Here is a 20,630-nt window from a genome sequence, read left to right on the forward strand (position 1 = left end):
AAAAACAAATGAATTTTTATTTCTGGTCTACCCTATCCCTACTTTTCAAACCTCAATTTCATTGACTTTGAGAAAATAAGGTTTGCAATATTGCCACTTTTTAATACAAGTATTGTTTTAAGAAATACTGACTATAAAGATACTGTCCAACACATATTAGAAAGATGAAAAAAAAAGAATCAAGATTATATCCATTTATAGTTAATAATACTTTCCAGTATTTTAATTATTCAATATTACAACAGTCCTGCACAGAATTACAGTAATCCCCAAACCATCAGTTTAAAATCTGATAGCAAAGTGCAAATTATTTATAACCAGGCGCCATGAATGTTACTGGGGTTCAACTGCTGCAGTGCACCATTTATCAAAAACTGGTTTTTCACTCCTTCGATTTATAGTACTGGATGTACTATGACTGGAAGTTCGGGATGTACCTCCTGTCAAAATTGTACACAAGAGAGATCATATGGAGTTTTAAGTAAACAATATAAACTTAAGCAACTTTAAGTAAACAGTATAAACATTAAACCACGTAGTAGTGTAAGAAATACTCTCTGGATTTGAACACCAGCAGGTGGGATGCTGCTTATGAAAAAGGTAACCTTGTTCAGTGTTACTGCTGCTACTGGAGGTATAGTCACTCACTTATTCTGGGCTCAGGAGATCAGCATCAATGTAGTATTGTTCTGCCTCAGCTACGGACCCCAAAGAATGCAGCACACGCAAACTCTATACAAAGCTTATTTTACTCAAATAACTCAGTTTTTATCAACCAAAGGCTGTTAATAAACTGTCTTAACAGCCTACCAGAATTCTAAGATAAGGTAATCACAGTCTTACTAGAGTTGGCAGAAAGCCCAGAAGCAATTTTTCAGAGAATCCAGACGCGAAGGAGAGTGAACTAAAGTTGTTCCCTACAGTTCGCTGCAAGTGGTGTTCCTCCTTAAATAGGCTAAGGGAGTGGCCAATTAGTCCCAAGCCTTACTCTCGAGGAGACCTCCTCCTGAGGAGCCATTCCTGCCTTTTGGCAGCTCTGCGCGCCCGTGCATTGAGAAGAGGCTCCTCCTCTTCGTCCTCTTCACTTAAAGGAGCTTCTGGAGGTTCTGAAGGCCCTGACTGAATCCCTGCCTCTGGCACCACATCTTCTCCAGACTCCTCACTGTCCGACTCGAGCACCAGCTGCACAGGCTGCTGGCTCAGCACACCAACCTCCTCGTTGGAATCAGCTACAATCTGCACAGGCCGCTGACGGGCCACAAGTATAGAGCAGGGGTCTCCAACCTTGGCAACTTTAGGACTTGTGGACTTCAACTCCCAGAATTCCTCAGCCAGCAAACCTGAAGTCCACAAGTCCTAAAGTTGTCAAGGTTGGAGACCCCTAGTACAGAGGGCTTGGCAAGATGTAGGAACTACTCACTTGGGCAAGTGCTATTTGTACCATACAATTTTTAAATTCAATCCTTAGGGTAAGTGATGTTATTTGTGCTGATTAAAAAAATGATCTCAGTAAACATGTAAATTTAAATAACCTATAAATATTAGAAAAAATATAAAAGGAGATAAACATAATTTCCTTGCATAATGAATAGAAATTAAGGCATAGCAGATGACCAGATTTGATTTCATTACTTATATAGTAGAAATAAAGGCCAGTGAGGGTTTTTTTTTCCACACTTCAATCAAACTGAAATTAGCAGATGAAGATTCTGGAATGACTTACTAGATGGACTCTGATGATTCAAGGCAGACTTTCCTCGCCTGGGAGTTCCAGGACTGCGAAAATAGCCCATCTGCCGCTGGTAGTCAGTGAGCTGTTCTGAGCGCTTCATGCCAGTAGTTGGTTTCACTGCTTCAAGTCTTTTCAAAAAAGCCTTTAATAACATACACATACCTTAATACATTATGACCTGGGATACCAGAATTTCATAATCAAAACCAGCCCTCCACAATCTCTGATGTCTTGGATTACAATTCCTTTACTTTCTCACTAGAATTATAATACTGTTGTTCAACATATCTGGAGTACACTAACTTGAAAAAGCTGTTAGGAAGCACTCTGTCTACATGAGAATGGAGAAATAGAACAGGGCAGAAGAGAACATTGTCATTTGATAGCTTTGCCTTTGCTCAACATATACATAAACATTTATATAAAAAGCAAAACTATAAAGGGAAGCCACAATGGCCTGGGACTAGAGCTTTTTATACCTAGTAGTCCATCAATTTCATCACACTGAATATGACAGTGTGAGTGAGGCCAAACAAGTCTCACTGGAGATGAATTTCCATAGGAAATCACAGATAAGATGGTCCACTTGATCTTGTGTCATCTGATGTCTTAGCACAGCAGCAGAAAAAGCCAAAGATGTTCTAAGGGGTTGTGAATTCTACTTTATAAAGCTCTTACATTTTAAGCTAGTTTCAGACAACTAGTTTGCATTGTCATTTGGAATAAAGTTGTTTACAATACTTCCTTTTCTATGTTCTGGTACTTCATTTTGTGATTTAAAGAAAATGGAAACAGAAAAATTGATGTCTATGGAGCAGGAATCTTGTGCATATCTTAGGTTATTATGCCAGAATTTGATTGTTCAAACCGAGTCAGTCATCCAACCACTCTCTCAGGAATCCAAAATGCAGACTATTAACATGTACTATAATTATGAAGGGACGCGGTGGCTCAGTGGCTAAGACGCTGTGCTTGTCGATCGAAAGGTTGGCAGTTCAGCGGTTCGAATCGGTAGTGCCGTGTAACGGGGTGAGCTCCCGTTACTTGTCCCAGCTTCTGCCAACCTAGCAGTTTGAAAGGACGTAAAAAATGCAAGTAGAAAAATAGGGACCACCTTTGGTGGGAAGGTAACAGCGTTCTGTGCGCCTTTGGGGTCTAGTCATGCCAGCCACATGACCACAGAGACGTCTTCGGACAGCACTGGCTCTTCGGCTTTGAAATGGAGATGAGCACCACCCCCTAGAGTCAGAAACGACTAGCACATATATGCGAGGAGAACCTTTACCTTTACCTATAATTATTCCATTTCAAAAGAAAGAAAAATAGAAAATGTGCAGAAAGAAGCCATCTGAGAGGTTTCTTGGGATGTTCTCTATGAGTATGTGCATGTATTCATGCATTTTTAGAATATTAAAAAGGGACTAAATGTTGTGGCTTTTGACTGCAGCCTAAAATTTTAGAAATAGAATACAGTATCAAAAATCAGGATCAAAAGAAGGCCAATTTCATCTGGGTAAATTCATAACCCACTCTTCTCTATGTTACATTACAGATCCAATAAAAATCTTTTTTTTCATGAAAAACTACATCATTTGCATTTGAACAGTTCTAGGTAAAAAACTATTACACAGAAGATGAGTTTTCATTTGCCTCAATATTAGTTGCTATGGTTACTACAGCGATTTGGTGGTAGTGGAATAAACAGCTACAGAAATTGAAATTGACTGTTGGCTATTTTTTCAATTACTTCTACTTTATTTTAAGTTGTGGGCTATTAAGTTGTGTGCTACTGACAAAGGTGTTTGCTGATCAATGGCTAAAATAAAATGATAGAAGGACTTAATATGTTCCTTTGCTACTAATTACATCAATCAGTTTTTTCCTGCTTGTTACTGAGAGCAATGAATTCCTTTCTGGTTGATTTTTCTTGTATCTAAGGTAGATGTTCAATTGTGAAAAGAATGTCATTTTAGGTTCACACACAGATACACCCACCCACATACACAGATGCATAACAAGATATTTTCAGCGTAATTCAAAGATATGCAAATACTACTCCAAATAAGCTCATGCTATAGAGAAATTAAAAGAGGGAGAAAACTGGGTTGAAGCCACATGTTCCATAAACCAACACAGAGTTAAACTTGCTTAAATTTAATTGAAATTAGTGCAGGTAATGAGAGCCAGGTTAGTGTAGCAGCTAAGGCATCTGGCTAGAAACCAGGAGACTGTTGAGTTCTAGTCCCACCTTAGGACAAAAGCCAACTGGGTGACCTTGGGCTAATCACGTTCTCTCAGTCCTATGAAGGAGCCAATGGCAAACCACTTTTGAAAAGCTTTGCCAAGGAAACTGCAGGGACTTCTCTAGGCAGCCTCCAAGGTTTGGACACAATTGAGTGGAAAGAAGAAAGTGCAGATAAATGAACTGCATTGTACCGGGCAAGAAACTGAATAGGAAACAAGCATATTTGATGGGTTAAAAGAATTTTTCTGTCAATTAAATAAAAAGTGAAACAAAATAGTAATCGTATATGACAAATTTACAACCAAGGACCATCAGTTGAGGAACCACTGGAAATCTCATTGTTTATCTCAAAAAAAAATAAAATAAAAAAAAATTGAGATAAGCAGGCATCTTCATGTTTGGGTAGTATCTCTAGAAATCCTCAAGTTCATTATGGCAGTGGTATTTCTTGTGCCTCCATGTATTTTTATCTATATTTGGATACTTTCAGATAATGGATTGTTATCTCTCCTACCCAGAGCAAGCACTTATAAATAGGCAGCATTCAGCTGATGGATTTTCTTCCACTGCTAGTACAATTTAATTACAGGAAAGCTTTGTGATTTAATAAGGTTACACCCACTTCTCAGAGGACAAAACAAATAATGTGGTCTACACTATGTGTTACCGGTAAGTCATAGTTTGCAAGCCCATGGTTTTTACAATGCAATACAATTTGCTAGGTGCTCATCTATCATGAGCCTCAAACCGTGTGGACAGACTTGACTAACATACGAAGTCGAAGAAGCCTAGTTTTTAATTAATATTGTTAAATCCAGAATTTCAACTAACCAGATTCTCTCTGTCGATCCTCTGCTGTTCCTTCTGCCTGTTGATGGCACTGTGGTACATTTTAGGTGCTGAGCCTGAAGGTTTCTTCATGGAAGCACTTTTGTTTCTGGGTTTTGCAGAATGTTTTGTCAATTCTTTTAAGAGCCTTTGGTTTTCCCGATCAATTTGTCGTACTTCGTCATTTGTGAATGAATAGTTTTTCCTTGATCCTAGAGAAGACTGATTCAACGCCAGTTCTTGTTGATCCTTTTTCTCCAACTGCAGAAAAGCTTGGGATACAAGTACATATTTAAGAAAACATGTAGCATGACTAAGCTTTTTCAGGATTACTTCAAAACTATAAAACCTATTTTCAGATTTAGCTACACACACCATCTTTCAAACAAGGACTTCTGAGGAGCTGCCCCCCCCCCCAATTCTGAAGTTGGTAACAGAAGCTTATGTAACAAAAGCCTCTTACACAGCCTTTCTCAGCTTTATAATCACCAAACGTGCTGGACATTAACTCCCATAATTTCCAAAGAGCATGACATTTGGTGGAAATTACAGGACTTAAATTGCAAATATATTTCAAGGATCCAATAAAAAGGTCCAAGCATACAATATGCAGTCGTAATAAAATGAAACCCTATACTAACAAGGCAGTGCCATTTCTTTCCAAATAATTACAGTGCTCAAGTGTAATGCACCACAATTCTTGCTTCCAGAAGAAATACACTATAAATATAAACATTTCCTACAATTATCAGAGAATTAATATACATTATAAGGCAGAACCAAAATGAAGCTTATTACAAAAATAATTCATTTGATCATTCTTAAATTGGATTTGGAACTAGGCAATGTGAACACCAGCCCCAATTAGAAATATAAAAGGCATTTCTAAATAGAGCTGGTTGTTTATCTTAGTCAGTACTAAATCAAATTATTCATATGCAATGAGTCCATCCATCCCTCTTTAGCAGATTATCGGCCAACAAGAACTAAAGTAGGTGCTGATTTACATACTCACAATTTTCAGTATAGAATGGTGAGCAGGAGATGGACTTTCCCAAAATTCTGATTGCTAAAGTTTCATTTCTACTCTTTGCATGTTTAAATAAGTGTGTCAGGTGGGCAGTTACATTTAAATAGTTCCAGGTACAAAAAGAAAAGAATCAGTTCGTAACAGTAAGTTGTGCACAATATTAAAATTGCCATATGTTCTTCTTTCTGAAGTGTCTGACATTTCATGTTTTGCTTCTACAAATGTTGGAGATTTGAAATTTCTTGAACACATCTTGCCCACTTCTAATCTATAATCTAAGTGAATTCCTCCCTCTCGGATCATTGATTGATTTGCTGTGATATACCATACTTAAAAAGCTTTTGGCACTGATATTTAATCTCTTTCGAGTCACTACTGTGCTATCAAACGTGTAAATCACTGATTCTGTAATGTAGTTTGCAGCAAATTGGTCTGTGTGACAGATGACTTGGATAGATGTGTCAGCTGTAAAATATTTGAAAATAACTTCAATGTCAGAGAGCCTGAAGATGCTGAATGTATTTAATAGAATTATTAAATTGTTGAATTTATTTTCAAAACAAAACCTCATGCGAAGTTGTGGTATGTACAAAAATGTTGCAGAAAGAGTTAAATGTAACAACAGGAATTGTTCATAAACAGGTCCTTCACCAATCTTAGATAGAAGATCACCAAGACTTCTAATTCAGCATATTACATTGCTAAATATATTTAGGAAAGCAGAGTTTTTGGAAAAGGAACAGAGAGACGAGAGTAGCATGTGTAGATCTTACTCAGGATTCGGAAAAAAACATAAAAGATATGCCAATCCACAGTAGACAGCAGGGAAGAAAGCGGAAGTAAAGAATGTATATGGAGAATAGCACCATGAGATACATTTGGTAAAATAAGAAAGCAGTCAAACCTTTATAGAATTTCACCCCTTTCAATTGAATACCATCGAAAGCAAGGGGTTTGAAAGTATATGTACCGGTAATAATTATATCAAAGACAAGTAGCAAAAACTAATATCTCCAAGGAATATACAATAGCAAATATAAACTTTATTTTAAAATATAAAATAAATAATAGTTCTGTCCACATTTGCACTATGTAAAACTCAACTGGTATCAGCAAAACTATTTTACACAATTTTTCCAAATTTGAGAATGTAGTAAATGTTGCAAGACACATAAAATGGACATTACAGTATTTTCAAATCAATGATGGCTGATTTACTTTAACGAGCATATAAGTAGTCTGTTCCTCAATGTACATCTGAAAATTTGGATTCTAATATACAGGTATTGATGTAATACTTGGTTGTCATCTGATAAAGATTCAGGGGATAATTTAACAACCAGCTACAAGGTTCTCTGTGATCAGTAAAGCCTTACTACTTCACAGGAAAGCTGTTGTAAAATCAAAATGTCTTACTCATAATGTTCTAGACTAGAGGATAAAGAAGCTCTAAATGGGAAATAGTCCTGTTTCACTACCATTTCCATAAATCTTGTGAATGAGAACTTCAGTTTTAGACAACTGCCAAGCAATCTTGACAGTTGCTGAAAGCATCAATGCTGTTTGAAAGAGGTGCCTTAGAATGTCCACAGGTCATGTACCAAGTACCTTCCATCAAATAATTAAAGCACCTGTAGTTTTTTCTGGCTTATACTGCTGCTTAAGAAACTACTCTCTGCTCTTTCCACAAGTGCATGCATATATTCTGAAACAACTCTTCATAAGCATTTGTACCATCTTAGTAGAAACTACAATGTCCATGAACATCAAAAATAGACAGGAACAGAAAGGATACTACTTACAGAAGTTGAAAACAATTATCCTATAACATCTCATTTAACTTGGGGACAAAAGACACTCAGAATAGTGTCTTTCAACCAGAATTGGCTTGGCCAATACACAGGAAAAAATGTTGATTTTGCTGTACTTAAGCAAAATTAGGGATCAATGCTAAGAAGAGATACTTCTCGGTTACTATCCCACCATTGCAGAATATCCTTCCCTGCAAGATTCAACTCTTCTGACCCTGCTGGTTTTTTAGTTATATAACATCATTTCTGATTTTCCCCAGTTTATTTGTAATCCACTGTATTTCCCAAATTCATTCAGGTGTAAATATATCCTCTCTATAATAACTACGGGATTTTGAAATGTTAATAATGTATCATCTGCAAATAAATTTCTTTTAGTTTTCTTCTGTACATCTATTCCTTCAATCAATCTTCCCTAATTGCATTTGCCAAAACCTCCATCAATATTGCAGATAAAACTGGGGATAAAGGGCAACCCTGTCTCATTCCCTGGTTTAAGGTTATTGTTTCTGTAACATCATCATTTATAACTATTCTTGCTTTATTCTCTGAATATAGTTGATTTATCACTTTTCTAATTTTTTTTCCAAAACTCAACTTCTCTATTAATATCTTCAATGTAGGCCATTCCACACAATCAAAGGCCTTAAATACATCTAATGCTAATACACCTGCCTTTAATTTTTGATTCTTTATATAGTAACCTATATTTAATACCCTTCTTACTATGTCTGACATTTGTCGGCCTCTTATAAATCCACACTGGTCATTTTTAATATAATTTTCTGTAAATATATTCAATGTATTTGCCAATATTGCTGTAAAAATCTTAGTGTCCTGATTAATAAGGGATATTGGGCTATGTGATCCTGGGTTTGTATGATCTTTACCTGGTTTTGCTATCAGTATTATCAAAGATTGCTTCCAGGAACTTGGAATATTTTCCCCTTCCATTATTTTATTAAACATTATCTTCTTCTTCGGCACCAATAGTCCTTTAACATTTTTATAATATTCTACACCTAGTACATCTAATCCTGGTGCCTTACCTATCTTCAATTTATTAATAACTTCCACTATCTCCTTTTCTTCTATTTGTGATTCCATTATTTCTTTATCATATTCTTGAATTTTACAATTTAAATTCTTTTTATATTGCTACAGTATTTAAAATTTGATTTCAGCCATTTTGCTCATCATATTGCTATGGCAGCCTCTAATAAGCATAATGAGAAGAGCTAAATAAATAAATGTTCTAGAGATTCTAAATGGGAAATAGTCATTTTGGTGAAATTCAGCATTTTCACTATCATCTCCATAAATCTTATGTATGAGAATTTCAGTCTTAGACAACTGTCAAGCAGTCTTGAGAGTTGCTGAAAGTGTCAATGCTATCTGAAAGAGCTTTAAAGCTGAAGAGTTAGGTGGGATCCAATTTATCTATCACCCCATCTTCTCTAGGTAGAATTTGTGACCATGTTGATTGAGGATTATTTGAGACTCAGCTCAATTTAGAAATTGTAGAGAATATTCGTAGCTCAGGTTATAAGTTTAGGCAGAGGTTTGTCCTCTGAGCTTGCTGCATGGCTTCCAGACATTTCACTATCCAACTAGGTAACATTGTCAGCTAGGTAATATCTTCAACCCCCCATGTTACCTGGTTTAGTAACAAAACGTTCATGAGCCAAGCAGCAAGCTTGGAGGACAAACCTCTGCCTAAACTCAGCTCAATGCTGGTGCACCTTGGATGTCCATGGGAAAGTAGCAACAGAAATGCTTTCTGACCTTGACTATGGTATTTGTCTTGGTCAGAAAAAAGAACCTTTGCTATAGAAAATGTGGTGACCAAAGATAATCTTTTTATAATATTAAAATTCAATTTTCATATTGAAATGTGGAGAAACAGCTACATGCTATTAAATATTAAACAATAACTTACACATCTCAACCCTTCATTGCTTGATGCCTCTCTATATAGAGAATGTCTTCTATATTAGAATGCTTTAGTTTTCTGCAATGGATAAATTACCCGTGTCTTGCTCTATCATATAACCCTATGGAGTACAGTTGGAAATACATTGTTTAGTACTTGAGACATAGTAATTCAACTAAAAAAATGTAAGTAAAGGCCCCCAACCCCAGATTAAACAACACTTCTTTTAAGAGTAATGAACAAGTTCTAACATTAACATATACCAAAAAGCATTAATATATATTCTGTGAACCTCTGACCTTCTCTATAAACAATGCTGTGAACAAAAAAAAAAAATCTTATCAAAGACTAGCAGGTCAACAAACAGGTTATTTCCTATCTTTTTTGTTTGTGTGCAAAAAATGTGTGGGTGGGAACGTTAAATATAAGAATTCTTCAAGAAACTGATTCAGCCACTCTAATGCCATTTTCATTAAATGGATTGTAATGTGCTGTCCAGTTCAGATTAGAAAGGAGGTAAATTTACTTTCTCTGTGGGTGGCTGTTAGCAATTTTTAAGCTGTTACCCAAAGGCGTCCTAGGAAGGAGACTTTTTTATTAATAATAAACTGATAGGCTGAGTCTGGATGAAAAAACTTTTATTTTAGCATTGACCTTGTGAAATAACTTTCTTTCAGGCAGCCTAAAATGTCCCATTTCTTAACCTGATAAAAAAAATCTACAATATATAAACTATAGGTTCATAGAATTCACGTACTGATGAACAAAGGTCTTGTTCGATATTTAATAGAGAATATGTTAACATCAATCCAGAATTGGTGTCATAACACCCTGAACTGGGGCCCCAGAATATAGAGGAAAAACAAGTTTATCAATTAATTTAAAATTCACACTGTCAATGAAATGACAAATGTTGCTCTAGATATTGAAACCGCCAATGTAGACAGCCACAGAAATTTAAAGTTGCTAAACCTGGACATCATACAGACTGTTATATTTGATGCCATTTTTCCTTTTAAGCCATTCCCTGAATTTGCTGGTAATTCCTTTTGCAGGACTATGGCATCTATTAGAGAGAACTAGAATAACTTGCTCCTAAATTCTAATATATAATATACGACTGAAAAAGACAGATGTATGTATTTCTATGACTCTGACAACAGGACAGCTATGGCAATTCCAAATAATACTGAAAGGACTGCAATTAGACAATATTTAAAAGATTGTTTGTGGAAAAAGAGATCTTAAACTATATATTTTTTAAAAAATCTGACATAGTATCCCATACAAGTATCTTCTCTTCTCCCCTTAAAGTTCTAAACACTTTACAGTTTCCCACTTTGTTTTTCTCACCTATTTTCTTTCAACACAGAGAGAAACAGATACAGATACCATATATCAGTTTTAATAACATGAAGAAATCCTGCTTCCAGCTCTTCAACTCTTGAAACATTTCTGACTGCCAGCCTGCCTTAATAAAGAATCTGCTTACATCAGCAATACATCACAATACCTTTCTATAAGACTTCTCATATCAAGTGAAGAACAATTAAATGGGACAAAGTATTTGAAGATCCATTTATTGATTTTACATTTGCAGTTGAATTTATGGTTAATGGCATTACAGCTTTTTTTTTTAAAGGTTTTTTTTAAAATGTAACAATTTAGTAAGGGCATAGTAAGTTGATTTGGTCAAACAATGGCTATTTACAGTTGTAAGACAAATATTTTGGACTGAACCTAGAAAACAACTAGTAACTATTGCAGGTTTATCAATTCTATATTACAAATTCTTGTCACATTTTAAATTAACTGAACCTTTTGGTTTCTTTCAGGGATAGTCCTCTAGATTCTGTTGCATCATCTAAACAAAAATAAGTATGAACATTAGGATTTCCAAATCTTTAAAGTTTCATTTCAATGAAGATTGGAGTGAAGTAATCCATTAAAGCACTGTGCCTCAAATTGGAGGGCTTGAATGGCTGTGGTGGTTCAACTTAACAATGGGGCTTTTGGGCATGCACAGGTCTCTTAGGAAAGACCAGTGAATCAGCTTTCACTTTAGTGCTTAACAGAAGAAAAGTATCTTATCTCTTTGAGACACTACCACAACAAGGAAAAGCGATGCATATCAGGAAAGTGAATCAACTGAGATCCTCACAGGTATAATGAATAACAATTGCCATATTAGATTAAATCAGTGCCGGTATAATTATGTCTACCCAGATGTTCTTCTTTCCACTATATGAAGATCTGGGAAAAGAGAATCAAATAGATTTTGCAAGCTATAAATCTGATCATTTAGGGCAGGGATGTCAAACTCGCATTGTCACGTGACGTATTATGACTTTCCCCCCTTTGCTAAAACAAGGGAGGGTATGGCCAGCGCATGACGCATCTGGCCCACGGGCTGACAGTTTGACACCCCTGGTTTAGAGGAAGCACAATCTCTTCCAGAAAATGTTAAGAAACTACATTTCCAGTCTACTGATCTCAATTTATCTAGATTAAATTTCAATTAGTTCTTCTTTATCCAACTCATTATTAGAATCAAATAATATTCCAGAAAAGTTAATGATTCCATAAAAAGGAATAGAATAGAGCTGAGAATCATCAAATTCTGAATAATCTCAATGATTTCATGTATATATTACCAATGTGCAAGAACGAACACTGTAGCCAAGAACGTTAGTGCTGAATGAAGGTCTCACAGCACCGGTTTCTAGAGAACCCAATAGTAAAGATTTCTATTTCTGCTATACAGAATTGCTGAAGCCCAATCCCACATTTGTAATAATGTGGGATATAAACATAAAAATAAACAGTATAACAAAATAAAAGTTTTCAAGAAGTCCAGGAAAACTAAAAGAAGACCCTCCTCACTAAGTCACGATGTAGATTATTCACCAAAATGACCAAAGTAATGAATTGAAATTTAAGGCCCAACTGAAATGCATTTATAATCAAATAAACCTCAAACTATAACAGTTTTAATTTAATTTAATAAAAGACTATTATTGCTCTTTATATAAAGGCTCTTCCAGCCTTTATTTCTCCTTTTTCCCTATCTAAAAGTAAAATAATACCAGATGAGAAATCTGAGAGGTTTAATGGAAATGTGGAAATGACCTTGGGGATGGCAGCATAGGTAGATAAGAGGGAGCTTAGCCCACAGCTGCCTAAAAGACAGAGAAAAAAAACTTAGAAAGGAACCTCCCTAACTTATCAGGCAGTAGAAGAGACTGCAGGAGATTTGTATTTTCAGACATGCAAGATTCATAGTAATGTAGCCTTACTATGAATTAGCTCATCTGCTCTGTTTCTTGTCTGATCTACCTGACAGAGGTCTATTAAAATAACAAAACAACCTCAAAGCCAATTGTTCACAGCATCAGGTCCTCTGGCTTCCAAGCTAGTAATCCTTTCATAGGTTTCATAAAAATACCGGTATTGCTTTTACATAGGTGATACTTTAATATCTTTTTCCAAAACTAGATGCCATATTTATAAATAAAAATTATTTAATGGTCAATGGTGCATCCAAAGCTTTAGATGCAACAGTGGACGGAAAAGCTACAGCAGCCAAATATATTCTGTATCATGACACAGGCTCCAAGTGTTTGAAGTAAAAGATGTGGTCATAAAGATACAATTTTCATTTGCATATCCATTTCAACTGAGTGGTGTGTATATGTGTGATTAACCATGCCCAGCTTCATTTGAAAAATACGTAACTTATTACAAAAAGTTTTAAACTAAGTTGTGCTTGATTTATTTCAATTCATACATTTTTACTTACATTACTATGTCTAGAAAATATAAAGTAAGCGTAAAGAATGCATAAGTGAATAATGGACATATTTTTCATATTCAAAGCAATCCATCAATCCATCCATCCTTCCTTCCTTCCTTCCATCCATCATCCAAAATACTATATTGGAATGCAATTACAATGAAAGAATAAGGAGAAAAATGATATTGAAGAATTAAAAGAAAAATACCTTTCAAAAGGTTATTCAAGTCCATAGCTTCATGTAGTACCTTTTGAAGACATTTGTGATCTACTTCAGGTTCTAATGAGAAAAAAGTATAAACAGGTATATTAAGTCTAGTGTTGCTGCCATGTATATGCTGTAATAAATTCTGCAAACTTACCATATAACTCCTGGCTCACATTTTGTTGTCTTTTAACCTTAAATTTCTTATCATTGGATGCTGCCACTTCAAAAGATTGGATGGGACTGATATCTGGGGTTGACAGAGGAGTTACATCAGTAACTGTATCTTCAGACTCTTCTGTCTGGTCACCCAATTTTGATTTTACTTCCACTGACTTTTTTCCTTGGCTTAACTGTTGTTCTGATGAAAGAAGTGGTGATCTTATGTTTTTCTTTTCTGAAGAACATGATGAGTCTGACAGGCAACCATCAGATCCTGTGTCTGAATAATCTGTATCAGAACTAGAAGATGAGGAAGAGGAGGACAAAGAACTAACATTCCTATTAACCTTTGTACCATGAGGCTGTTTAGAGAACTTATGTCTAACTCTCTGATTTCTGCCATCATCACTACTGTCTTCTTCATCTGTGTAGTAATTTTCTTCACATTCTTTCTCTCTTAAGGGAGTTTGCACTGGAATGTTTTCATGAAGGGTTTGTTCATTTTGTGCTGTGATTCTATCAACTGGATCCTCCAGGTTTAAAGAAGATAACAAAGGAAGAACATTATTTGAATTATGAGCACCATTGTCTAACATGAGTTCCTTTTGAGATTCTACCTGTTGAGCTTGCTTTTCTTCCTCAATACTGTTATCCTCCATCACTTTGGCTTCCTGTTTCAAATGACAATCATCTGTAACTGAACGTTTTATTTGTGCAGGCCCAGAACTTTCCATTTTATTTATTTCTGTTGTTGCTCTGTCTTTCTTCCCCTCTTCTTCAAAATCGCTATCAAAGAAAGAGTGATCCACTTCACAATCAGATATATCTTCATATCGGTCCATACTGAAGTCAATACTGCTTAAGTGTTTTCCCTACAAATAGAAAACAGTGATTATACCAATCACTGGAAGAAAAATCTTTTTCTAACCTTTTATTACAGCAAATCTTTTCCCCCAAATATAAATTTAACTTATCTTCTTCAAGCAGCAGCAGCAGCAATTAATGCAATATTCTATTGTTTCATTTGGTACAATCACATAACTCAAGTTGCTTTAATACTGTTCAATAGTAATTGAATATATTGAAAATATAAGTCTTGTGGATTTACTAACTTTTATTTTATATCAAGTAAACAACTACATAATTTAAAATACCGGTAACACTAGAAATAAAAATCATAGGTGGATTATATAAATTCAAAATGTCAGGAGTAATGCAGACATTTAAGGAGACCTGGAAATAAAAAATATCTCCCCCCCCCCCCCCCCCAGTGTGGTACCTTGACATTTTCAAAACTGAAAAGAGAGGGAATAATTTCCTCTTTCGTCTAAAAGTTTGTGTGGTTATCTACACCCTCTATTATTGACTAATTCATTTAATTTGTCATCTCCATCTGACGCAATGTATAGATTTTTCGATTTCTTTTTTTCATTCTCTCCTTTTTTTATACCACCTAGCCTGGCAAGCTCCTATCTGGTCCTAGTAAAAATAATGCCCAACTACGGGTATTATATTAAAACAGTACACTACTACATTAAGGAAAAGAAGCCTTTATTACAGTACTTGTGTTCCATTAAAGTGCAAACAAAATGGACATCTATGCTCCAATTACAATAATATACCGGTACCTCCAGTTGATATTTTAGTTGGGAGTATTACCATCTTTAGACATTTTATCAATTAGTTCCTATAAGGTTGCTCAATTGAATAAAGTACTTTTATAACATGATTTTTTCAAGACTTGTATTGAAGCAGGCTCTCACCTATGGAAGCTTATGGCCACAATAAAATAGTCTTTGAGATACCATTGTTCTTCCTTTCAATCCAGTTGCATGTTAGACAGTTCACACTGGAAAATTATCTGAACCCATTACTACAGCTTCACTGAGTCAGTAATATTTGAAAGAAGCTTCACATTAATTCATTAATTGCTATGCCAGGCAATAAATATGTCTCTCTACTTCAGTTGCTATGACACTGCTGTGAGCTGAGCTGCTGTGATTTTTTTCAAGACAGGAATATTAGTCATGGCACTAAACTCAGAATATATGTTTAATATATTCAGAAATAGGTAGGAGATTATTTCTGGATGTTGACAGTACTTTGCCAAAAGCTTCTTTCCTTCTCAATTGTTTATAATAGCAACAACAAACAATCTTATACTCTGTCCTACACTGGGCTCAAGACTCTTAAACAACAGTAACTCAGATACAGATTTTCATCCATGCAAGTCACCCCAGGGCCGTGATGGCGAACCTATGGCACGTGTGCCACAGGTGGCACGTGGAGCCATATCAGTGAGCACACGAGCATTGCCCTAGCTCAGCTCTGGCGCGCATGTGCGTGCCAGCCAGCTGATTTTGGGGCCTTCCAGGTCCACTGGAAGTTGGCAAACGGGCCATTTCTGGTCTCCAGAGGGCCTCCTGAGGGATAGGGAAGGCTGTTTTCGCCCTCCCCAGGCTCCAAGAAAGCCTCTGGAGCCTGGGGAGGGCGAAAAAAACGGGCCTACTGGGCCATCACATGCCAAAAGCGGGGGGAGCGCAGGGGTTTCGCATGCGCATGCAGGGGTGGGGGGTGGGCGCACTGAATTATGGGTGTGGGTACGCATGGGTGCGACACCCCGCACTCCCCCCGCTTTTGGCACACGACAGCAAAAAGTTTAGCCATCACTGCCCCAGGGCATGTCTGGCCCATGGAGTACAAGACGTACCTGGATTTCCCCCTCCCCCATATTATTATTTTGTATACAATTCTATTGATTGTACTAAGAAAAGCACTATTAAATTATCCCTAATTACACCATCATTAATTTCCATTTAACCTAATACATCCACTATTTGTCCAAGAACTCTATTCTAGGTTGTCTATATTTAACAACACATTTTTGTAATCTTCTTCATACAGAGACTATTTACTGTAAATAACAAAATGCCATTGCTCCTAATATTTGTTCTGTTCGGCTGCAGGATTTGCTTGCTTCCCCCCCGCTGAATTCACTTAGTAACTACAGCAAAGCTTATCAATGCTTGATGTGACATGAGGGGGCAGGGTGTATTGTCTTTTTCAAACAGGGTTTGCTGTGGAGCCTTGTTTGAGTGATCAGGCTTAAGAAGGAATGACTAAGCCTTTACAATAACTGTAATAAATAGCATATTAAAATAAAAATAATAAATAAAAAAGAATGATTAGGGCTGAGAGGGAATGACTAGTTATAGGTGATCCAGCTGCCTTGCATGCTTAAATAAAGATAAAATCTGGGGGTCAGACCTTAAACAATATACTTTGTGGCTACTCCGCTGTAGATAACAAGGTAAATTTCCAAATATGCATACATGATGCCTTCTACATATTTCTATTATTCTTCAGAAGTACAGCTACTTTTTATTGAGCTGTATATAGGCATAGATGGATTTTTAAAAATTGGTTTCAAAATATAGTATATACTTCCGCTATCATTTAGCATTACCAATTCAGTTATGAACTATATTATTTTATTACTGAATATTTTCAAGTGGGAAGATGAAATTTCTTTCTTACACTCCCCACATAGGTATCAGCAAAGTATGATTAAAAAAAGTTAAAATGGCAACTATGATGATGCAATTAAACGCTATTGGGTTTTTTTAAGGTATGTTGCAATGCATATAAAAACAGGCAAAAAAATTGACTATCATTATGTTTGCTGTCTTACTTTTTTGACCACATTCTGCAGTCACCTATGCATTCCACATATTTTGGTAATTTAAAATTTAAAGAATTTGAAATTAAAATATAACTTGATATCATTACAAAACACTGCATATGCCTGTGCTGATATGACACCTACACAATCCTACATAAAAAGTCATTTTTCTGTCTCCTTGGAAATGTAATACCCAGAAGTAATGGTATTTAAAATTAAATTTGCACTTTACGATAACTGCTGTGTAGGATTGTTGAAGTGAGGGAGGAAGGTTTTGGAAAATACTTTACAACTGCCTGGGCATATGTATGGGAGATATTAACACAACTGCAGTTGTCATGACAAATTTAATTAATGTTTACCCTGCAGTCAATCTGACCCAGGAGTTAAGGAATGAAACAGACAGTGATTCTCAAAGTGTGGTCTGGGGGCCCCTGAAATCCCATGGAGATAAGTATTTTAAAATCTTTGTTTTAATTTCTAATACAGTGAATATTGATAGATTTAACCCACATAAACCAAAGCTCTGTGGGGCCCTCAATCATTGTTAAGAATGCAAAAGGGTGCTGAGATTGAAATGCTTGAGAACCTCTGATACAAATAAAGGCAAAATGTTTATCTGTCCTATAAGTCTTCTTTCAGCACTGTTATAGCCCATTATTTCAGGTTTTAAAAAAAGAGGAATAAAGTCCGTGTTTAAATAAAGTCCTTGGTTAAAATTTTGCTTATGAGCCATTCTCCACAACCCACCCTGTGTAGGGGGCTTCATTACTCAGAAAAAAGCATTATCTAACACATATTGCTTTGCTAGGGCAGAACTGTCATTTCTGTTGTTCTTACCTCTTCACATCAAGACAAGACATAAGGGAGATAAACCAATCTGATGTTTTGGGGAAAGGATCACAACAAGCAAACAGGCAATTTTTCTTTCTCAGAAGGTGAGGAGAGGAAGAAAAACATTTTTCCCTAGTAAGGTATATTTTTCCTTCCATCCAGTTTTTTCTTGCAAGAAGCTATAATGGATTAAGCCAGGGTACTGGTTGAGGAATTGTGGGAGTTGAAGTTCACAAATGTTAAAGTTGCTAGAGACCCCTGGGTCTAAGGGATTAAAAATGATATGCATCTTGAAATGGTAATCAGTTTGCTCGACTCCCATGATCTACAAATGACTAGAAGTGATCTCACTTAGAATTGGCAAAGTGCTTATTTTTTGCATTGAATTCATGCGCCGCATTAGGACGTGATTTGCACTGTATTAAATAAAATTATAATTGCATGCGGTAGCAGAATTGATTCAGTTTAGGCAAAACCCCCAAAACGCGCCTTATTTTTAATACGTTGCAAAATCGAGTCATCTTCTGCTCCAGGGAATACACAGCCCCGAAATACAAGCCGTTCTTAGGAAACACCCAAGGCAAGAGCTGTCCTCAGAGTGTCCTTACAACTAACTGGATAAACTCCGACGTTTTGCGGACAAGAGAGGCAAGTTTGCGGCTCGATTTGGAACGGTTCGTCGTAACCGCGCCACTAACAAGTCAGATCCGCACCGAGCCCTCAGCCTTTTCCGCAGTTTCACATCTCTTCTAAGACCGAGTATAATGCCTGTTAGTTGCAAGTTGCACGTGTAAAGGAAATCTTTTTTAAAAAATAAAAATAAAAATATACCTCTTGCTAGCTCAAATAACTAAGCTATAAGATGCCAGCCACGTGCAACAGATCTGCTGCATTCAGGGTGGCTATTTACGGAGGCACCGACCAGCCCCTCCGGGCAAAAGGACGAAACGTCGCCCCCTTTTCTCCGGTACTTTGCTAAATGAGCTGTCCCTCCATTCCGAAATGGCGATGCGCCCTAATCGATTCCCCATCGCGGAGGCGCCCCGCCACGAGCCCGAATTAAAGCTCTGCCCGGGGATGGGCTGGATACTCACCCGCAGCCGGCAAAAAGGAAGGCGTTTGGGGCGCTCTCTCCGCAGCTCCGCTCTCGCCCGCAAGCTAGTCCGGACTGTCCCTCCCGCGCTGTGTTTGCGTAACCAGGAAAGGGAGGGATAGAAGAGATGGAAACAAACATTTCCGTCTCCGTCTTGGCGCGCCCAGGGTTCCCTTTCCGTGCAGCTGGGGGAAAGGCGGAGTCCCGGTCGCTGGAGATGAGGCAACGAACCGGCATCATCCTATATGTTTGCCGCAGCCTTACAAATCTTCGCAAATAACCTTTGTAAATCTATGGTTTTCTTTTAAATCAGGGGTCTCCAAACTTGGCAACTTTAAGACTTGTGGACTTCAACTCCCAGAGTTCCTCAGCCAGCTTTGCACAAGTCTTAAAGTTGCCAAGTTTGGAGACTCCTGTTCTAAATCATGCGGCCCCTTTAATGTCAAATTGACAGGTTTTGTATTTGATATTTCCCCAAATTAAGGTCAGTTGAACAAGGCAGCTTTAAAACGCATTTCAGGGATCGGATTAAATCACTTTAAAATGATGTTTTTCAAACTTGGTAACTTTTTAAGATGTGTGGATTTCAACTTCCAGAATTCCCCATGCTAGGGGATGCCTAGCGCCGCGTAATGGAGTGAGCTCCCATTAGTTGTCCCAGCTTCTGCCAACCTAGCAGTTCGAAAGCATGTAAAAAATGCAAGTAGAAAAATAGGGTCCACCTTTGGTGGGTAGGTAACAGCATTCTGTGCGCCTTTGGTGTTTAGTCATGCCAGCCACATGACCATGGAGATGTCTGCGGGCATCGCTGGTTCTTCGGCTTTGAAATGGAGACGAGCACCGCCCCCTAGAGTCGGGAACGACTAGCACATATGTGCGAGGGGAACCTTTACCTTTTTACCTTTTAGGGCAGGGGTCAGCAACCTGCGGCTCTGGAGCCACATGTGGCTCTTTCATCCCCCTGCTGCGGCTCCCTGTCACTCAAAATATGTATCTCAACCGCCAATGTGCGACACTCACCGACACACCATTTATTGAGTAGACCCCCGGTAGGCCAACCATGGATAAATCCAAGAAAAGAAAAGTTTCAGAAGAAAACAGAACATTTAATTCAACTACATATGCTACTTTTCTGGCCGCTCAAGAAATAGTCAGGCATGGGGAAGGGCTTTGTGGCTGCTGGTGTTGTTGTTTTTCTGTGGGAAACGGGTCCAAATGGCTCTTTGAGTGTTTAAGGTTGCAGACCCCTGTTTTAGGAAATGCTGGCTGGGTTATTCTGGGA

At 37.1% G+C, this 20,630-nt stretch overlaps 1 protein-coding gene across 1 annotated transcript; it reads right to left on the reverse strand.

The window, feature by feature from the left end:
- Positions 1 to 26: 26 nt before the first annotated feature.
- Positions 27 to 19,423, reverse strand: CFAP97 (cilia and flagella associated protein 97). The gene is made up of 6 exons (XM_070949014.1): positions 19,350 to 19,423; positions 13,735 to 14,611; positions 13,581 to 13,652; positions 4,809 to 5,077; positions 1,724 to 1,874; positions 27 to 440 (listed from the first exon to the last, which is right to left on the reverse strand). Exons 2-6 carry the CDS (start codon positions 14,579 to 14,581, stop codon positions 334 to 336), a joined length of 1,446 nt encoding a protein of 481 aa, XP_070805115.1. The 5' UTR covers positions 14,582 to 14,611; positions 19,350 to 19,423; the 3' UTR covers positions 27 to 333.
- Positions 19,424 to 20,630: the final 1,207 nt, after the last annotated feature.

The sequence above is a fragment of the Pituophis catenifer genome, unplaced genomic scaffold, assembly GCF_029215685.1.
Source record: "Pituophis catenifer annectens isolate HBS135680 unplaced genomic scaffold, rPitCat1.0.hap2 SCAF_8, whole genome shotgun sequence".
Taxonomy (NCBI): Eukaryota; Metazoa; Chordata; class Lepidosauria; order Squamata; family Colubridae; genus Pituophis; species Pituophis catenifer.

Bases quoted from the DNA above. Each gene is read 5' to 3' on its own strand.
- CFAP97 (XM_070949014.1), bottom strand. From the start codon at position 14,581: ATGGACCGATATGAAGATATATCTGATTGTGAAGTGGATCACTCTTTC. The intron at 13,653-13,734 runs GTAAGTTTGCAG...TTTTCTCATTAG, and splicing joins TGTGAGCCAGGAGTTATATG to AACCTGAAGTAGATCACAAA. The intron at 5,078-13,580 runs GTATTTTTCTTT...TTGTATCCCAAG, and splicing joins CTTGAATAACCTTTTGAAAG to CTTTTCTGCAGTTGGAGAAA.